Source organism: Sparus aurata, chromosome 17, assembly GCF_900880675.1.
Source record: "Sparus aurata chromosome 17, fSpaAur1.1, whole genome shotgun sequence".
Classification (NCBI taxonomy): Eukaryota; Metazoa; Chordata; class Actinopteri; order Spariformes; family Sparidae; genus Sparus; species Sparus aurata.
This window is the reverse complement of record NC_044203.1, coordinates 22,397,909-22,418,126: the sequence shown is the minus strand read 5'-3', so window position 1 is coordinate 22,418,126 and position 20,218 is coordinate 22,397,909. Positions and strand designations below refer to the sequence as shown.

Genomic DNA, 20,218 nt, shown 5'->3' with positions numbered 1-20,218 from the left:
AGAAAATAATCTCACTTAAGGTCAGTGTAGGAGAATATCATGAGATTTTTCAGGCAAATCACATGATTTTTACCAGTAAATGTTTGTTCAATTGTTCAAAATTGCCATTTTTCCCTTTCTCACAAAATTAATTGAAGGATCTTGTTCTTCTGTTTAAAAAATAAAAACTTTTTCATCTGCTATACAAAGCCAAATTTCTCAAGCAAACTCAAATGTTGTCAAGCAGCAGTAAAAGTTCTTGGCTTCCATTAAACAGTCAAAAAACTGGCAAAAAAATAGTTCTTCGAAACAGAAACTGCGATCAAAGAATAAGGAAAGAAAAAGCATTGAACGCCAGGTTTTTGAACTTGAAAATTTTTCGATACTCTCTGCTGAAGACACATTTTGATTGGCAACAGAAGGAGTTTCACTATCCAGCTCTATGAACAGATAAACATGAGAACAACTTTAAAATGTGGCAAACAAAGTGTGGCAGGGAGATAAAGCAGAGAGAGACAGAGGGACTCATATGTACAGACACAAACACCGGCCTGAATGCACAGCCAGACATGGGTTCACGCTACAGGAGTGAGCTTACACTTCTTCCCATTCACCCTTAGCATTGAGTTAGCATTGACTCCCCGCTGAATAGCCTTGTGAAGGCGCAGGGCGATGCTAACCGGGAGGCACTATCGCTAGCCGCCCTGCTCCGTGGTGGAATAGCCGGGGCGGCATTGATATGGTAATGTCAGGGCCGTTTCAGGGCCAAAGCTTGGGACCGTGGGCGCTCTGTGATCCTCCAAGCCCAAAAAGGACAGATCTCCAGGGCATTGTGATTTCCCCAGTCAAGGCCCTGAGTGATCAGGATAAGCCCATCCATGCTGCTTTAGTGCTGTCACTCAGCCGCTATTGTGGTCATGTGAACGGCCATTTTCATCACAATTGACCTCGGTTTTGGCAGTACTGTTCTGCAGGGCCCTCCTTTCTCTATTCTTCGGTGCTCCCACCCCTCCTTCCCCTTCACCCTCCATCAATGATTTTTTTTTTCTCTGTCTGGTCTTTCTTGGTGTGAGCTCTCTCTGTCTCTTTTCTCTCTCCGGCAACAACAGATACGGCCGATGCAGAGTTAAACTCTCCCTATCCACGGCCCATCTCTGCAGCCCCATCAACTCTAAGAGGACAGTGTCATGCAGCCTTTGATTATCTGGTCTGATACTGTAGAAAATTGCAACTCATGATGCAATACATATGCTGGGGTTTACTGTGCACCTCAAGGGGGAAAAGCACTCAGCGTGTTTGGTGTGTGAGCGACAATTTACAACACACACAGGGAGTGGGCGGATGGGTGTCATCATTCTGCTTTATTCAATCACGGTTTTAGCAAACATGCAAGTGTATGGTGTGTGTTTTTCCTATATGTTTGTGTGCGGGGGAACGTGTGTGTGTGTGTGTGTTCTCTCTTTGCTACACTTTATTTGATCAGGGATGGAAGAAAATAACAATGTACTCCCTTGAGGAATCTGTGGGAGGTAATGACAGAGACTGGCCCTGTGAAACCAGTTTTCCCTGTATGTGTGTGTGTGTTATGGAAATATTGTGTGTGTGCACGTGTGTGTGCGTGTGTGTTTGTGTGTGTGTGTGCACGCACATGTATATAAGTGGGAAAAAATGGAGAGAGAGGTAGAGGAGGTGGAGAATGAGGAGTATGCATATGTATGGGTCTAATACATGTGGGTAATGTGTGTGGGTGGTATGCTTGTAGGCTGTGGGGCATTCACATACCTCCTCTCTCGCTTTCTTTCTGCACCACACACACACACACACACATACACACACAAACACACTCATACACACACATATATGCACATACTAGGATGGGAGGAGAGTTTTGGCTAGCTGTGAAGAACTCCGCTCCATCAACACAACGCATCCTATTTCGCAACATCTCCTCCCACATCTCCCTCCCCCACTCCTCCTCCACCTTTATTTCTCTCTCTCCCGGGAAGTGACACAGAATTCTTTTTAACTGCAGTACATTCATTACAACAACCCTGCAACCCCCACATCCTCCATGCACTCCCCCTACACCCTCAAATCCTCCTCCCCCCCACGCCTATCCTCCTTCTCCCTCCGTGTGATACAAGTGAAATAGAGACGGTGTACGTATCCAGCTCCAGCAGCCGCCCCGGACTTTCATTAAAAAACATGATGGTCGAGCAGGAGAGGGGAAGTTGGCTGAGAGATATACTGTAGTAGCAAACACTCATTCATATGCGGCCTTACTACAGCGGTGCGAGCACATTCCTGCGCCTCAAAGCGTAGAGCATACAGACGGCGTGGGTGTTAGCGCTGAGGCCGGCCAGCACCGCTAGCTCTCAGCCATCCTCTTCATTCTCTCACTCTCCATTGATGACCATTGACTCACACAAACACATGAACAGACGCAGCTGCTGCTCATCATGTAAATGCATAAAAACATTGAATTTCACACCTGAGGTCATAAACATGGATGTATATATGGACTGAGGAGATCACACACACACACACACATACACACACACAGTCTGCACCTCACATATACTGTTGGATGAATAGATAATATGCAAACAGCAGGTCAATAGAAATTTTGTCAATTGCCATTTCAGGCAATGCTGCAAATCAATGAATAAGACTGCTTTATGGAAGTAATGGATTTCTGAACAGTCGTGATAAAGTACCTGATATTGTCAGGTATTTAATCAGCAGATACGACAAAAACAGACTTTCTCATTTGGTTATTTCATCAAAAAATGATTTCCCCATAGAATTTTCAGTAGGTAATAATTATAACAAAGTTGTAAACACTGGAAATTGTATAGACAAAGTATCCTTGTTGAACCCAGGGAAGCGGCACACATTGCAGTGCACATTTGACAATGTTTAAACAATGCTGTTATAAACAGCGATTAATATCAATACTGAATATCTGAAACTGTTTCAATACTCATTTTCCACAGTATCGATACTGATAACGGCTGCATTTCTCACTCTCTCTTCACAAGTACCGCTGCAGTGTCCATACAGGTGCCTTCTTACACCCAGATTATCTTAAAAATGTGGTTTTCGCATAGTACAGAAGCCTTGCTATGTTTAACTTAAAAAAAAAATGTAATATACGCCCTCAACATTTTACTAAAATTATCCCTACGGTCGGGACATGGTATCGAATATCAACATTTCTCAAGGTATTGCATTAAAGTAAGAAATTTCAGTATCATGACTGCACAAGTGTAACTGAAGGTCTGACGACTGAAATGTCTTAAATAAGACATAAACCGACAAAAAAGTGAGTGCAAGTGATACACAGTGAGCACAATTTTTGGTTCATTAATATGTTTTTTCCAAATGTACAAATGTATCGTGTGATGATATTTTTATCAATATTGCACTTTAAAAATACATTTCAAGACTTCACAATTTCCAGAGCCCAGGGCGATATCTCAAATGTTTTTCTGTCTGTTCATCCAAAACCTGAAGATATTCAGCTTGAATGATAAAAAAATTGATACAAGCAAATTCTGACATTTGAGAAGCTTCTTTTTGGCATTTTAGCTTTTTCAAACCATCAATTCTTTGTTTAGTGAAAACTGACACAGATAATAGGGAGTAAAGAAATTCTGATATTGAAATTCCAATGTTCTTATATTCACAAAATAAACATACATAAACACACATATTTGGAAAAAATCATTCAAATGTGTTAATCAATTACTTGTTAGAAAGATACGTATGTAATAAATGCAGGACATTTCACAGTTAAACATAAGCTTTATCATCGAGAATGACATCAGTTCACCAAAATAAAAAACCTCACCAGAAACTTAAGAATTTTTAATAACCACAAGCATCTTTTTCTGCATTATTTAAAAAAAAAAGCTTTCATATCACCACAGATCAGTCAAAATTAAGCCCATACTAATATATCTGTAATAGGCCAATATCGACCAGTAACAGTTGGGCCGTACTTCCCAATCTAACACAGCCCAGGGTGACGTCTTAAAACGCCTTAAAAGAGAAGCAGCAAGTTCTCACACTATAAACACTTGAATCAATCAAAATGTTGCGTTTTGCTCAAAAATAGTCTTTGACTATCAAAATCATTCCCGATTAGTTATCTGTGTTAAGGTACACATTTATCAAGATTTACTCAAGATAAATTTAATTTTCATTATGCAACCAGGATTGTAAAACAAAAAGATTATTGAAGTCCCTTTATGCTACCTAGAAATGGATGACTAAATAATTAATAAACCATTAAAACTTTTTCAAAAGTAATTTCAGGCAAATTCAGGAGTATCACAATCCGAGAAAAGAAGCTGCTCCGTGGTCTGGCGGGATGGCAGCAGACACTCCTGTATCGCTTGCCAAGAGAACACCCAAACAACTAAATTTTTGTAGTCCTTGCTCACACACAGGCTTTGCAAAGACAATCAATGCACACAATGCCTTGAGAAAAAGCCTTGAAGAGATGCAGCATCATATCGGTATTCAGCACATCACATAAGCTGACCAAGAAGTGAAGCCAAAAGCAGGAATCCCTCACAAAGAATAATGTACACACCTACACACACTGAGAGCTCATTGTCTGATCTGAAGAGAGACTTGAGAGTAGTTTGGTGATGCAGAGGAGGACAATGAGGAGGAGAAGAAGTAGCGATGCCAAAGGCCGAGCCAACAGGAAAGGCAGGGGAAGAAGGAGGAGGAAGGCAGAGGAGCAGCGGGAGAGAGGGAGGAGGAACAGGCTGATACTTCCAGGAGAGAAGAGTAGTGTCTGTAGGACGCCATCGATCCAACACTGACAGAAATAGACCGCAAGAACCAACAGAGGCACTAAGAGACACACTGACACACAGCTGTGCTGCTGACCATACTCACATCGGAACGGCAGGAGCGATTCATACATGAACACTCTTCATTCACACACAGGCAGTCATGTAAACACAAACTCAGAAACACATGGACATGAAGGCTGGAAAAAGGTGCTAGGACAAAATTAAAATCAGCATTTTTTTCTCAGAATGTTCACTGTTTTTTCAGCTTTCACATCAGTCTCATATTTCCAACATCGTTCCATCCATGCTTCTGTTTTCTTCATAGTTTGGGGAAATTGTACTGAGCACAGTTTAGCTTTGGAGGCTAAAAGTAACTTTTCTCATCTTTTTTTACTAAGCTGATGATTTGCAGGCCCTCTCTCCATCAGGCATAGAGCTTCCTGCAGCAAATAGACACATGTGAGTAAACATGCATCAGTCTGCAGAATCTATAATTTATCTTGTTTCCAGTGGTAGTCGCAATCATGCACACACATACACCACTGGGCGATATAAGTGAAATCAGAATTAGGGTATTGAAAATTTGAAACTGACCCAGTTAGGCCTCTGCAATAAACCCAAACCTTATCCCGATATATGTGTATATCTATTTCATACCCAGATAATGACACACACAAAATAAACACATAATTTTGTTTTGGCTGGTCAAAGTCCTCCTGTTCCATGTCACATTCACTGTCGTCCATGTTTGTTTTGTGTTGCTTTCATGTCAATTTCCTGTCTGTACTGTACAAAGATGGACATTGATGGAGAGAGTGTTATTACCTGCAACAGCAAAAAAACAAAGGAGTTTAATATGAAACGATAGATGGTTTTCAATCATCACTCGACATGTTGACATGTCTCATGGTCCTTGATGTGATGTACATCACAATCAGAAGGAGCTCGGTACTACATTGCATTAAATCAGATAAAACAAAAACTTATATCAATTTACATGATCTTGAGAGCAATTCTGAAATACTTTTGATATAATATTAATAGCAGCAAATTAAAAAAATAATAACTTTTCTGTTTTACATCAGAGTGAACTGAGTATGTCTGAGCTGGTCGGACAAAATAAGCAATTTGATGCACTACAAAATGTTGTGACGGACAATTTTTTTCATGATTTTTAATGATTAAGTAATAAAAAAAATGATCTATAGTACTGATAAATTACAGCCCGATATTGGACAATTTATATAACATCGGCAGCAGTGAAATTATAGCCGATCAATGGTCGCAAAAAATATAAAGTTTAAACTGATTTAACAAAAACAAGGTTTACAAACGCCGGCATAGGAGTTGACAGCAAGCTCCTCTGAAGCTCGTTTTGCCATTCATCAATACACAGAGACGAGGAAGACAACACATTTGTAATTTAGAATACATGTTAAGTTTTGTTTTTTTTCTTAAATACAAAAATGGGAAATTTTTAGTTATCTAATTGGTTTCTGCCATTAGATGCAGATAATTATCAGTCATCGTATCGGCTGAAAATAATCCACATCCTGCATCTTTAATTGATAGATTAATTGATGGTGTAAATAATCAGAGACAGACTCACAACTGAGGACCAAAACAATAACAAGAGAATGCAACTATAAAATAGGGTTTAGGGCGATCTGACCTAATTTTCAGGGAACGTTCGCTTTCTTCTGTTTCAAAACTTCCCATAACCTTGTTGACAAGCAAATCTGTGCGACGTGATCAATAGAGTGATGTCACCAAAGATGGCTATGTTGATTGGCTGACTTGCTTCACGTTGCTCTGTCTTGGATGACGTGTTAAGGAGCTTGTGCTAAATGTTGTGTTTTAATTGTTCAAATGAAGACAAAGCTATAGCATTCGAAAAATAAAGATCGCAATATAGATTGTGGATTGTGATCGCAACAAAATAGATGATATTTTTAGGTATTTAGCCAGAAAGCCTACCCAGACTCTACAACTATATTAGATTTGTGAACTTTCTTGTCTTTTTAATGAACCTGTAACTGTGTGAATTCCCGACCGCCTGACTGACTGGTTTCCACTGACACATCACGCTGGTTGACTGGTTGCTGTTGCCATCAGGAGCAGAGTGCTTGTGCAGCAAACAATTCTGCCTCCCTCCCCGGCCTGGCTGGGACTGATTAAAGCCTTCTGCTGAAACAAGGTCATAATTCACTTAGCCATTTCCCAATTTCCGCATAATTACCCTCCTGCTTCACTAACAGTAACGCGCGCGGACACACCTGCCACGCACACACATTCGCACCAACGCTCCGACACAAACACATTTCCTCTCTGATTTGTGTCATTACTGAGAGGAGAGTGGTTAAAAGGTTTCAGAGTTGGCCTCTTAGTGACAGCTTAAATGGATAAAACCTCAATTAAAGACTCTCTCCCTCTCTGCTGCGCTCTCTCTGTGGATGGAATAAGCATAATTCTGTGTCCTCTGCAGTTTGTTGAAGTGAGGGTCTCGCCTTGCCTCTTTTTTTTCCATCCCCTTCCAAATCAAACCTTCATAATCAAGACTTTCTCATATCTGCCAATAATTGCTTCTCATGAAAACCTGTCACAGTGAAGCTACATTCAGGATGAAACTGAACAAAAACTTCCTGGGTGCTCACAGTTCAGATCTGCAGTTGTTTGCACCTTCATGAAGCAATAACAATATTAATAATCAAAGCCCAACAATAAGCGTCATTTCTGCCCAACGAGCAGTGACAATAGATACTTTTCCTGTCAGAACGCCGGCTCTCCTCCCCGATGTTCCTGGCTGGTGACGGTTGATTCCCGGTGTGTGTGTGTGTGTGTGTGTGTGCGCGCGCACGTGTGTGTGCGTGTGTGGGTTCGATTAAAAACAGCTGCATTTTCACGTGCGACTATATTGTCTTTACATGGGCGATTCCTAATTGTCGTGTCTGTAGAGTTTATTAACGCTCCACCACTTTGCTCTGTTGTGATCAGGCTCAGCATATGGCCTCAGACTGCCACTACGCCGCTACCATTAGCCACATCACTAACACACCATATGAGCATCTGGTGTGTGCGTGTGTGTTTGTGTGCAAGAGCTGACAGTCTGCATTATTAGTACCCCCCCAAAGCCCCAAGAGCGCCGGCGAGGAGTAGAGTAGACATCACATGGAGAATACTTGCACACACACATGCACATACACACAGATACATAAAGCGCTCTCAAACAGCTTGTAAACATCACAGCCTTGTTATTAGCACCTGATTACACTGCTGGAGCTTAGGCAACGGCTCAGAGAATAATGTTAATATCAACAACAGCATCGAGTGTGTGTGAGTGTTGTTGTGTATCGCCTCCGGCCCATCGATGTGGGATTCGTTCTCTGTGGACAATTTGTTCAAATTTAACACATGGGCGGGAAAGATCCATTCTTGTTTCGCCCCACACTTTGCTCAAAATCTACAGATAACGAGGGAAGACGGTCATTCAATAATTTGGCTGTTCGGGAAAAAGGTTATTCATCCGCCTCAGACGCTGATGTTTTCACTTACACCAGCACAAACTCTAACACAGCTCCTCTTGTTAATGCAAAGTGATTTCTGAGATCCAAGATGCCCTGAAAATATATTTTTCGGATACATTACTGTCGCTGTTTAATCTAATTTGTAAAATCTACATCTTCTCTCTATGCATTTATCCATACAGAAAGTGACCCCAGATTACCTCCAGATTAGGGGTTTGAATCAGACTATCTCATAATACGATATAACCCCAATATATCGCACAAAATAACACCATCATCACGATACAGCGATTCTGCGATTATTAATACATTGCAAGACAATCTTCTACGAAACATCATGATGTCTGTGTCACAAAAGAGGAAAAAATCCCCCTAAAAAGACAAAAGAGCAGGACACATGTAATAAATCACCGCACTGTGGTGTCAGTTTCACAGGGTTTTACACATGAAGTGAAACAATGAAGAAAAAAGTGAGATTTAACTCATATATGCGGACTGCAACTTGTCGATATCCACGAGTGCAATCATACAAATGTTAAATAGCCATAAACTGTCAGAAAGCAGAACAGTTCTGGAGTCAGGTGTTTAAAGGAATGATACTAACCACCAATGGAGAAGCCAGTGTTGATGTGTTTGACTCTGTGAGAGCTTCAGTGTGTCTGCAAACAAAAGTCCTTTAACTGCAGGATAAAATGGATCCATTTAACTGCTTGCATGTGATGAGATCAAAAACAGTCTGGTGTTTACGTGTGCCGATGCATTTAACTGGAACAGCTGTGTGACATTAATATATCATACATCCGTCCTTTCAGCACCAACCTATTCAGCAATATCTCTTTGATCGGCTGTTTCTGCCTGAAGATGGATATCTATCATCTGTTTAGTGCAGTAGTTGCCGTTATTGTGTTGTGTTGCTCAAGCGGCTTGATAAGAACATATGCTTACTCCCGCTGGAAGCACTGAAGGGGAGAAGGCTAAACCAAGAAGGCCATTTTGGTGATGGTACTTTATGATACATAACCATTAACAGGCATTTAGATATGATGGTGCAATTTTTCTTCGGGTTAAAGAAAAGGTGAAAGGTTCCCCTCTGCAACCAGTTGACATCTTAATTGCTTTGAGCCTGTTTTTTCAGACTGAGGTGTTTATGTTGAGATTTATACTATGAGGGGAGATAACGAGCACAAGGAGGCCGATCAGGTGAGCATCCTTTAATGCCCCTGCCCAAACCCTAACTTGTTACCAAGCATTTACATCAAGATTGTACAATTTTTCTTTTGGTTAATGAAAAGATTTGAACCTCCAATTTGTAACCAATTGATATGTTAATTTTTATTCAATTCTGGCTTTTATTTTGATTCTAATTGGAGAATTAACCTCCATGTAAGGACAGCGATTGATACGGTCCCAGAGAGGTATGGGACGTGCGTCTGTCTGTGTAAAATCATTTGGAGCTTCTCATTTATATTCTGAGTCAACGACAAAAAACAACAGAGGACAGGTAGTTTGTTTATCAAATGTACTCTCTCAAAAGAGGAGAAGCCTCATAAATCACATCAAAAAAGTCAAGTTTGACATTTCAAGAGTACAGAAAGGTTGGGAAAAAACTATGTGACACAGAGAGGGAGGAGCAGATGAATATAAAGGCTTCAGAACATAACATATTGTATTTACAGGCAGCACACAAGTAGCAATATTTCCATCCTTTTGTTGAGGACCAAAGTAAAGTCACTCCGACTCAAATTCATCAAGTAACTTCTGCTACTGCCAACATGAAAGTGACTGGCACAGTTAAAGAGTGAGCATGGACAGTTTTGGGAATGGAAAATAAACCGCACGACATTTGGAGCTCACCCCATTTTCACACCTGTGCACACCTGGCCTGAACACAGGTGTGGCTGTCAGCCTGTCGCTTTCGGAAAAGTTACAATAATTGGCCAACTCGGGCCTGTCTTGTCCAAACACCTGAGAGGAGCTTTTCATCATTTTGAGAACGTCCAAGCAGCACTTTTTAGAGAGCGTACAGCCGCCTTAAAACAAAGAACAGCGAGAGGAGCAATCGCTCACATTCTCCGTCCCACCTGATTAAGACTGACCGATCAAACTCACGGCATTCTGGTGATAGCAGGTGTAGACGCAAAGAGAACTCCACATAAGAACTACACCTGGAGACATATATATCAAGCATTGATCAGGAAACTAGTCCTAATTGTTCCAAAAGTCTCAGACATATATACTGAGATAGAGATATTTGTTCATCCTGTTAGGCAGAGAGATAAAAGCACTTTATCATCAGCTTTTTTAACAGAGAAAAGTCATCCGGTCTGCTCCGGGATTTAGTTGAGCTGCAGCTGCTCAGAGCTGTTAGGGGCCCCAGCAGGTGGCAAACGATATGATAAGCATGCATGCACACTTCGGCAGATGTCGGTATTAAATACAGAACATCTGATTTAAAACAACATGCACTGAGAGATATTCAAAGATACTGACTGGATTAAAATGTGCTGCAACTAATTCTGTGTAGGAGCCAAATAGGGCTTGGTAATTCATCGTATTATATTGTGATAGTGATATGAAGCTACACATGATCTTAGACTGTGGATATCTTCATATTGCAATATGGCATCACAGTTTTTACTGTCTTTTCCCGGTTTTAAAGGCTGCATGCATTACAGTAATATTATCACCTATAATTACATATCAGCACAAATTGATTCTAAATATATGCAACTGTTTCAGTACTCAATTAACTACTGCATCGATACACTGGTACCAGCTGTGCTTTCTCACTCTCTTTTAACACATTAGTTTTAAAGGCCTAATGTGATACTTGATGTTTACTACAGTCATTGTGCTGTTCTTCTTCAACCCAAGAAAGGAATAAGTCATGTCTCCATGTCAGGTTAGAGCCTAATTATATTTATCTTTTAATAAAAATATCAGATCGTATGCCATCAGTCTCGCAACAATTCTTCCCCCTGGTATTGAAAAACTGTAAAAATTTGACAAGGTACTGTATCGAAGTTAGAAATTCAAAAAACACTACATTATAGTAAAGTGATGTCATTTTCTAAATTACGTACCACTATCCCATCATCCCTTCAATGCTTCGATATAGAGGATATAAAAAAAGAATAAAATCCAAGGTACTCTGCTGTCAAGAAGCTTAAGAAGCCTTTATCATAATGGAGATTTTATACTGAAATCCTTAAAAACATTGACAATGCATGCTAAAAATGAGCTGTGTAGTAACCCACGCATAGCGGTACAAACATCCTTCTTCGCTTGCTGCTGTGTTTCCTACTAAAAGGCACATTTATAATGTTTTGTTTGAACTTCCAGAGCACGCTACACTTTAGTATTAGTATTTAGTATTTAGTATCGAGGTATTTGATTTGCAGTACTAGCATATGAAGTGCTGTTGAAGACATTTCAAAAAATCGAGATGTTGTGTGTCTTGATAAAGCCTAAAAATATCACAACATTATTTTTAGGCCATGCAGTGATATACAGACCTCGATCCAAACATGCCATTCATGCTTCATGTAAAACAAATACAGAAATCACATGGGACATAACAACTACACATGCACTGTTTGAACCTCAAAGCTCCAACACCACATATCTTCCCAGCGCTGGACATGATAAAGGAAAAAAAAAAACATTTACGGCTTGCTGTGATTTGTCGCTGTCATTAATCATATAAATCACCAGTCCAAGCATTGATAAGGACACATTCCAAGTAAATCCATATCACATTATCAACACACGTCGGTACTGCATGCATTATCCTTGATGTTTCAGCCAAATGACAAACAGACGAGCACTGATCACGAAAACAGGCTGAAAGCAGAGTAAAAAAATAAATAAATCACAGACGTAATTTAAACCAACACTCATTCTCATTCAAAATGAGCTCTTTTGCACAACATGCAGAGTTAAATGAAATTATTTCTATTCAACATTTATCGGTCCAAGAAAAACACAATTTACTCATATCTAAATTATATTTGGGTGCTCCATCCAAATAGATTAACTCCCACTCAAATGTATCATTTCAGATTTTTCTGTATTTATTATTTCTCATATTTGAGTACTGACTGAAAAACCTGCAAGAGCACAGCATTCATGTGCACTTCTTGGCTTGTGATTTCACCACAGCTCGCCACGCAACGCCTCCACCTCCCTTGAGTCTGACAACCAAAAATAAATTCTTAACCTATGGAAAAGACTGGCAGTGATACTAGAGAGTTTTTCCATCTGCACATCTGGCTGTTGGCTGTGTGAAATCCACATTGAAACAAGTAAAACAAAAACAAAACATCTTTTCCTTGTTTATGTTTTTTGCTGGAAATTTCATTTGCAAAAACACCTCAAATTGTAATCTGAGGTAAGAGTGTTTTTAGACCAGAGCAGAGTTGGGAACTGGCCGATCCAATATTGGCATGTGGTGTTGAAGTAATGTCACTGTTCCACAGACGACTGATCTTTTTTTCTCGATCTTGAAATGTCCTGTAGACTGTAGCCAGACTTGAAATACCCTGTGATTGGGGTGCCGTTTAGCTCAGTGGGTAGAGCGGGCGTCCCATGTACAGAGGCTTTGTCCTCGCTGTAGCGGCCCGGGGTTGGAATCCCGACCTGGGGCCCTTTGCTGCGTGTCACTCCCCTCTCTCTCAACTTGTTTCTTGTCACGTCTTCAGCTGTTCTATCAATTTAAAAAAAAGGCCAAAAAAATATTTTCAAAAAAGAAATAGCCTATGATTTTTCTCTATATTCACCATCAAAACACAACATTAAAGTAAAGATAGTTCTGTTATGGTACAAGCTCGTCATCAGTCATGTCGCAAGCTGTAACTCTCATCGCATTGTTGGCAAAATATCACCCATGCAGGAGAAACTTGAAATCCAATCTACACATCCATCTAGTTGGCTACATTACACCATTGGTATGTTAACAAAGAGTGATAGTCAATAAGATATGGACCTTCAAGATCGACTACTATCTAAAATACGCAACAAAACACATACTTGTACAGCCCTTAAATTCAAATAAATTGCTCTGGTATAGATTTAAATGTAATCAATTTTTGTTAACGGCTCATTTACTACAGCCTCATGAAATCTGATACATGAACATATGATACAACAATTATATTCTTAATAATAGTAATAATAATAAATATTATTCGAGCTAGAACAGCTCTGGTATCTTTGTCTGTATCAGTAAATATCCAAACTCAGCTATCGAAACTGAGATAAAGTCGATCAGTGCATCTCTATTCTCGCCAACCATTCAGAGGAATTTCTAGCACAGACTCTGAGAGACAACCTGCTAAGCGTCTCTGCAAACCACTGAGCAACCAGCACGGAATAAGCAGTCACTTAAATCAATACCAATCCTGGACGGGCATTTATACCTCTAAGACCCTCACTTTGTGTCAGGCTTGATCAGAACTGCTCAACCAGCTCTGACTCCTCTATAAGTTTGTTCTTAGCAGAATTGCATCTCTAAAGTTCCGAAGACCGCGCTTCCTTTGAATCCGAACCATTACAGTGACCGGTTAGCGTTTGATTTGAGGCTGAGCAAGCCCGAACGTTGCACATCAATACTCCATTTTCACAGCAATGCCTCTGATTAGTCGATCATGTAAGCGAGACAGCGTTTGAGGAAATGAAAAGAGCCAATCAAGAGATGTAGAAAAACAGGGTGGGCTCGATACTTCAGGCTTGTCCTTTTTCTTAAGATCAATGTGCGTGTTTTATGTTTGTGCATTTGTACATTTCTAGGATCTACACGGATGTGTGTTTGAGGTGTCTTTGGTGAAAAATCTTAAAGTGTATAAGGGGAGAGGGGAAGAGTGGCGAGAGGGAAAGAAAAGAGAAGGAAAGAAAAGAAAGAAAAGAAAAGAAAAGCATGTGAGGTGAGGTGAGGTGAGGTGACGGTGAGGGAAAACCAGACCTCAAAGAAAAGCACTGGAAAGATTTAGTCCAAGTTCATTCAACAGAGAAAGAGTCGCACAACAGTCACATTAAAACTCACAGCTCCCAAAATACCACCTCCCCAAGAGTGCTTCCCCATCAGGCAATTGGAGGATAAGAGAGGAACAGAGAGGTGTGAGCACACTCCTGAAATCTAGCTCATCCCCAAAGAGGGAGAAAAAAAAACACAGATAGAGGACATGAAAATAATTCACTTCTTTACCTCCTTTCTTGTTCATGTCCCTTATTACTCGGCTCACTTACCAGACAGTACACGTCCAATCAGAAAAATTTATTTACTCCTACGCACGCAAATAGACTGAGCAAGAGAGAGAGAAAGAGAGAGAGAGAGACCATTGGATGTTATTATGCAAACAGTAGTCATCCATCACACAGGTGTTCCCTATTGCTTTTAATTAATGACGCCTGTGCGAGCGTCTGCACGCCACACACACACTTTCACACCCGCACATCGCGACACAAACCAGATATCCATTCACCTGGACACCATGTGGCCTTGTTATTTGTTACTTATGAACAGTGTGTCTGTATAACTGTTATGATGATCACTGAGCCTGTGTGTGTGTGTGTGTGTGTGTGTGTGTGTGTGTGTGTGAGGCTCGATTTTACATGTGCGCAAACACGCATCGCAGTGGTGGCTGACAATATGTAGCGGCGGCGCAAACATCTATGATGGATGGGTTGTAGGCACACACACACACATAAACACACACAGGCGGGCCGTGCGCCTTGTGATAGTGAGTGAGTAATACTCTCCTTTGTGCACATATTCATAAATGTAAATGTTGTTGTCCTAAGTGGGGCTGGGAGACAGATAGGTTTGTGTTGCTGTCAAGGGGATGGTTGATTGGCCTGCTTAATCCTCTCGTCTGTGTCTGCGTTTCCCTCTCTCATCCACACACACACACACACACACACACACACACACACACACTGGGCCTGTGTTATGGCGTCTACTGTGAGAACTCAGCGTGTGGATCAGGGCACTGGCCAAGCATTATTATCATTATTATGATGACCCTCTTCCCCCTGCTCTATTATAATTCAGCACAAAATCCATCGGTATTCTTCCTGATGCCCTCTCTCCTCTAACCAGTCCCATAGTATTTCTCTCTCTCTCTCTACCTCCCTCTCTTCTCATATTCTTGCATTATTTCTCTCCCGCCCTGCGTGACGTGTCTCTGCACACTCTGACGAGCTGGATGAATATAAAGCAAGTTCCAACTTGGCATCGATTACCCCGCGTACGCATGTGCATTTGTATGAGAGGCAAATTCTGCTTGCGATAGCTGGCTACGTTCCAGTGGCATGCGTTGAGGTGACCGTGTCATTGCTACACACACACGCAAAGCTGCTGTGTAGAAATGCTTATGTTTATTTATTCCCAACCTAATCGCTTCCGAAATATACAACAGATAAATTTAGAGATATCACTAGATATCTATTATGCAAACCAGTTATCTGCCGCCTTATTAGATTACACACATACACATGTATATGCACGCACGCACACACTCGCAGCGGTGGTTAATTGCCAGGTGGTGGAAGATAATGTGTGATTTAACGGACTGATGGATTTGTTTTTGTTTCCGTCACCCATCAATGAACAGAGACATCTGTAACGGGGCAAACACGCGCACACACACACACAAGAACGCACACCGTCATACACACATCCATGCCGAGGGATATCAGTGACAAGTGACTGAGAGGCAGTGGCGACAGCCTTTGTGCAAGACGCACACGCAGGAAATGATCCATCTTTTCCAAAGTTAAAAAAAGTACACAGCAGGGACGTCAGTGTGTGTTTGTGTGTACGCACATCTTCGTAGATCGATGTGAGCATGTGCAGTTGTAAGCACATGGGTGTGTGTGTGTGTGTGTGTGTGCATGTGTCTCTGTGTGTGTATGTGTGAGAAGGAGTTAATCCTTGGTAACAGTCTCAGCCTGTCTCCTGTGGTTGATGAGTGGCTCGGGGTCAGAAGCTGGTTGAGAAACTGCAGGGTCCTGAGGCTTTACAATGTGTTTACCACTCAAACTGACAGCTATACTACAGCTTATTATTGGCCTTCTAAACCTCCACACAGCAGTGCGAGTTAGAGAAACTCCAGAGAGGCCGATTTGCCAACGGCTAGAGAAAACGCCAGCCAACCCCTACAAATGCTGGATGTTGTGTTGTTGAGTGCAGAGATTAAAATAAATGCAGGAAATGGGATCTGAGCGGTTGGAAAAATGGCTCAGAAGTGTATGAAAGAGTAGATTAGAGGGGTTATCCCGCAGTGTATCTGTCTTTTGTGTGCCACTGTCCGTGTCCCCTTTGTCTCCTAATTCAATAAGTAGGCTGAATTGAAAAAGTTATCCCCACTCACTGCTCACACTTCGTCACTGTTCATGTGTGCACTGGGAAAGAGAGGGCAGGAAGATTGGAAGATCAGGGATGAGGCAGGTCCATCGAGATGCAGTGTTCTTTAATTAACCACCGTCTTTTATAAAAGACACACACACACTAACACTGCAGGGGCTAAGAATATTCCACCGCTGGGATAAAAACCGTATTGGCAGTGAACGTGTGGCGAGGCAGAGGAGAGACTGCAGGGCTCTGCAGTACTAAGGGCCTGGACGGTCGGGTTAAAGGTTAGGCTGCTCCAGACTGCCTCAGTCCTCCCACTGCTTTGTGAGAAAAATCCACTGCAGCCTCTTTTTTTTTTTTTTCTTCACAGCAAACAGTCTAAATAAAAAAAAGCAGAAAAGCGTCTACGAAATCACCTAATTAAGTATACATTTCATCAAGCTTACTCTACAAACTACTCCTGTGACATCAGGTGATTACATCGAGGTCCCGGGTTCACGTCTACTCTCTTTTCCCTTTATGCCTTTAAGCGCTTTATCCACATTTTTACCTAAATCAACTTCTGTCTCTGATATGATAACCGAAGGTGGAATTTCATTAGCATTTATTATCAAATTATGACACAGCGAGAAAGAAAAAAAAAGTACAGAAATTGAAAATGAGGCCTCGCCACGCCGAGTGTTGCAGAAAAATATCGTCCCAATTGCAATGGCAGCAAATGTGCATGCAATATTAGCGTGTAAACAATTTTCTCACATTCAGGAAAACTAATACCGTCTACCAGGAACAATAACCTTATGTCTTCTGCTCCTATTACGTTACGCAGTACTTCATGTATTGTAATTCTGTTGTGACTGAGGCATAAATCCACTCGCCTCTCACAGTTTTATTCCTCGCTGTAAACTAAAATCATCGGCCTGGAGTTACCGTCATCGGACAGAATCATTGATCGTCCGCCTGCAAAAACAACAGAGTATTTTTCCGGGATTTCATATTGTTTTACGTCTTTAATAAGCGCGGTCATAAAATGTGAGTCGCTGTGTATCTGGCGCTCATCTTAGGAGCCCAGTAAATTCTGCTGAGGAGGTAAATACCACAAACTGAGATGTCTTGAGACGACGCCTGGTTGCTGATATATAGCTTACACGCAGACAGGACTCACTGCAAGATGGAGAGCGGAAGGGAAGGTGTGTGTTAGTGTGTGACATGCGCCGTTGTGCACCTAAAAATTTGGCTCGATCATTGCATTATTTCGCACGAACATTCGAATGCGTGCGATCACACAACAACTTAACAAAATCTGCCCTTATTCGATGACAAATCATTCAAATCTGGTTTTTCGGTTGCACATTATGAACCTTTCTCTGCATAATTTGGACAGGACGGGAAGCGACTGTGAATTTTAACAGATGAGGTTTGGATGTTCAGATCAGGATCCTGCTGAAACACAGCTAGCAAAGCATCAACTTGCAAGGTTTTACTGTGAATTGTTTGAGTAGAGATGAGCCTACAGTGTGCTGCTGCAGACTGACGCTACATTCTTGAGGATCCAGCAGCAGAGCCATGGACTCTCGAGGACAGTATCAGAAAGGCAGCTCTCAAAAAAGAAAAAGAGCGAGAGAGAAAGACAGGGGGAAAAAGAAGCCTTTTTTCACTTCTTGAATCGAGATAGGGGCGAGGAGCGAGGGATTAGGAGGATAACAAAAAGGCCAACGGACTGAGTGTAAACAAGAAAGGGGGTTAGGGAGGGATAGAAGGAGAGAGCAAGTTGGAGAGGGAGTGGGAAGGAGAGATTGAATAGTGACACTGCTGCAACACAATGGGGTCAGGATGAAGAAGTGCTCCTAATTGAACCAGATAGAGGAGAAGACAGAGAAAGACTGAGAGGAGAGGAGAGCCACATGACGGGGAGAGGAGGAGAGAATCACACGTGAGCCTCTTCCTTTTTCTCCATTTCCACTCCTCGACCCTGCACGGCCAAAGGTGGAGGAAAAAAAGACACGGGCACTAAATATGTCCGGCCGAGGTGTTGAAAAAAGGATGATTTGAAGCCACCTTGACTTCGCAGCGGGGGTCTGACAGAGCAGTCTGAGAGGCATGACAAAAAGAAATAGCTTGAGACAAAAAAAAAATGTTGGCCTGTTTGGGTAGTTTGTGTGGGATTTCTTTCTTTCCCACTTTGAAGAGAAAACGGGATAAGGCAAGGGTGGCTGCTACAACCCTGATGAAGCGTCAGAGGCACAATCAAGCAAAGCTCTGAACAGCAATAAAACCAGTGATGGGTGCAAAGAGTGATGGTGTGAAGCCAAAGAGGAGAGCAAATCAGGACATTTCCCTTCCTTCCTTTTTTCCTTTTTCTTCTTTTAACCAGGTAGATCACACACAGACACACACACACACATACACACGGATGAACAGTGCAGTAGTGGGGGTCTTACTGTATGTTGGAGCTGTTCCAGTAAACGGAATGCCTGTTGGCTGACACCTGGACCACGTCCGCCCAGGTGAGACTCGTTAGCACCCAGAGAGACAGCGCTACCAGAGCCATGCTCCCGGCTCCTCTCTCTCGGCCTCCGGTTCCCCCCTTCGGTCTCTCCGGCCACTCTCTCGGTCCCTTCACCCCACCAAACAACGCGACTCATACATCCCAGCAAATGCCTAACAGACGAGAAGGGGGGGGGGGGGGGGGGGGGGGGGGGGGGGAGACAAAAAAAGGCTTCATGCATGCATACAAAAGGTTTTCACACACTCTGGTTAATAACTGTTATAAAACTCGTAAACCCACCACCCACCAATAACCAGCCAACCCCCTTTTCCTTTCCCCCTCCCCAGCAAATCCTTCAAAACAAGGAGGGGGTCCTTAAGCAGCTGCGCCCGGTCCTCTCTTCTCACCGGGAACTGCTGCTTCTGAGCCCACCAGAGGAGTGTGGGAGGCCGGTGTCGGGTCCAAGCGGGAGGTCGGTCCTCCCCCGGGCATGAAATGGTCCAGTCCGAGAGTTGTGGCGTGGAAAAAAAAAAAATATTAACCAAGTCCCCTTCTTCTTTTATAAACTATCTGCGTGCTGCTGCAGTTTCCTCCTCCTCTTCTTCTTCCTCTTCTTCTTCTTCCTCTTCTTCCAAAGCACGCGGAGCTCTGTAATCGCTGCGAACAATTCAACCAGCCAGTTTCATGAGGTCTTCAGGACTCTATCCGACAACCATCGTTTACGGTGAGCAGCCTGCCCACCCGTCTCTCCTCCTCTCGCTCTCTCTCCCTCTCTCTCTCCTCCTCCTCTCTCTCTCCCCCCTCCTCTCTCTGTTTGGTAGGCAGCGCTCGTGCACTCTTTGGCTCCGCCCCCCTGCGAGCGACAAAAGCGCATTCCTCCAATATTGTGGCCGAGTCGCAGCACATCAGGCATCACTGCGACTCAAGTTTTTCTCTCTCTCTCTCTCTCTCTCTCTCTCTCTCTCTCTCTCTCTCTCTCTCTTCCTCCTCTCTCTCTCTGTCTCTCTTTCCTCTTGTCAACTATTCGACCTCCACTGCCGGTGTAGGAGTAGAGAGCTCTGAATCCGTC

The 20,218-nt window shown here is 42.3% G+C and overlaps 1 protein-coding gene across 2 annotated transcripts in view; it reads right to left on the bottom strand.

The window, feature by feature from the left end:
- efna3b (ephrin-A3b) overlaps window positions 1-19,948 on the bottom strand; it is a 70,192-nt gene extending 50,244 nt beyond the window's left edge. Inside the window, exons 1-2 of one of the 2 annotated variants that reach the window (XM_030394544.1) lie at window positions 19,557-19,948; window positions 19,103-19,322 (exon numbers count right to left, since the gene is read on the bottom strand). In XM_030394544.1, the coding sequence (XP_030250404.1) occupies window positions 19,103-19,212 (110 nt within the window). In that variant the 5' untranslated portion in view covers window positions 19,213-19,322; window positions 19,557-19,948. Of the gene's footprint in view, window positions 1-19,102; window positions 19,323-19,456 lie in introns of both variants that reach the window. The other variant, XM_030394545.1, reaches the window with a different exon arrangement.
- Between the last annotated feature and the right edge of the window lie 270 nt (window positions 19,949-20,218).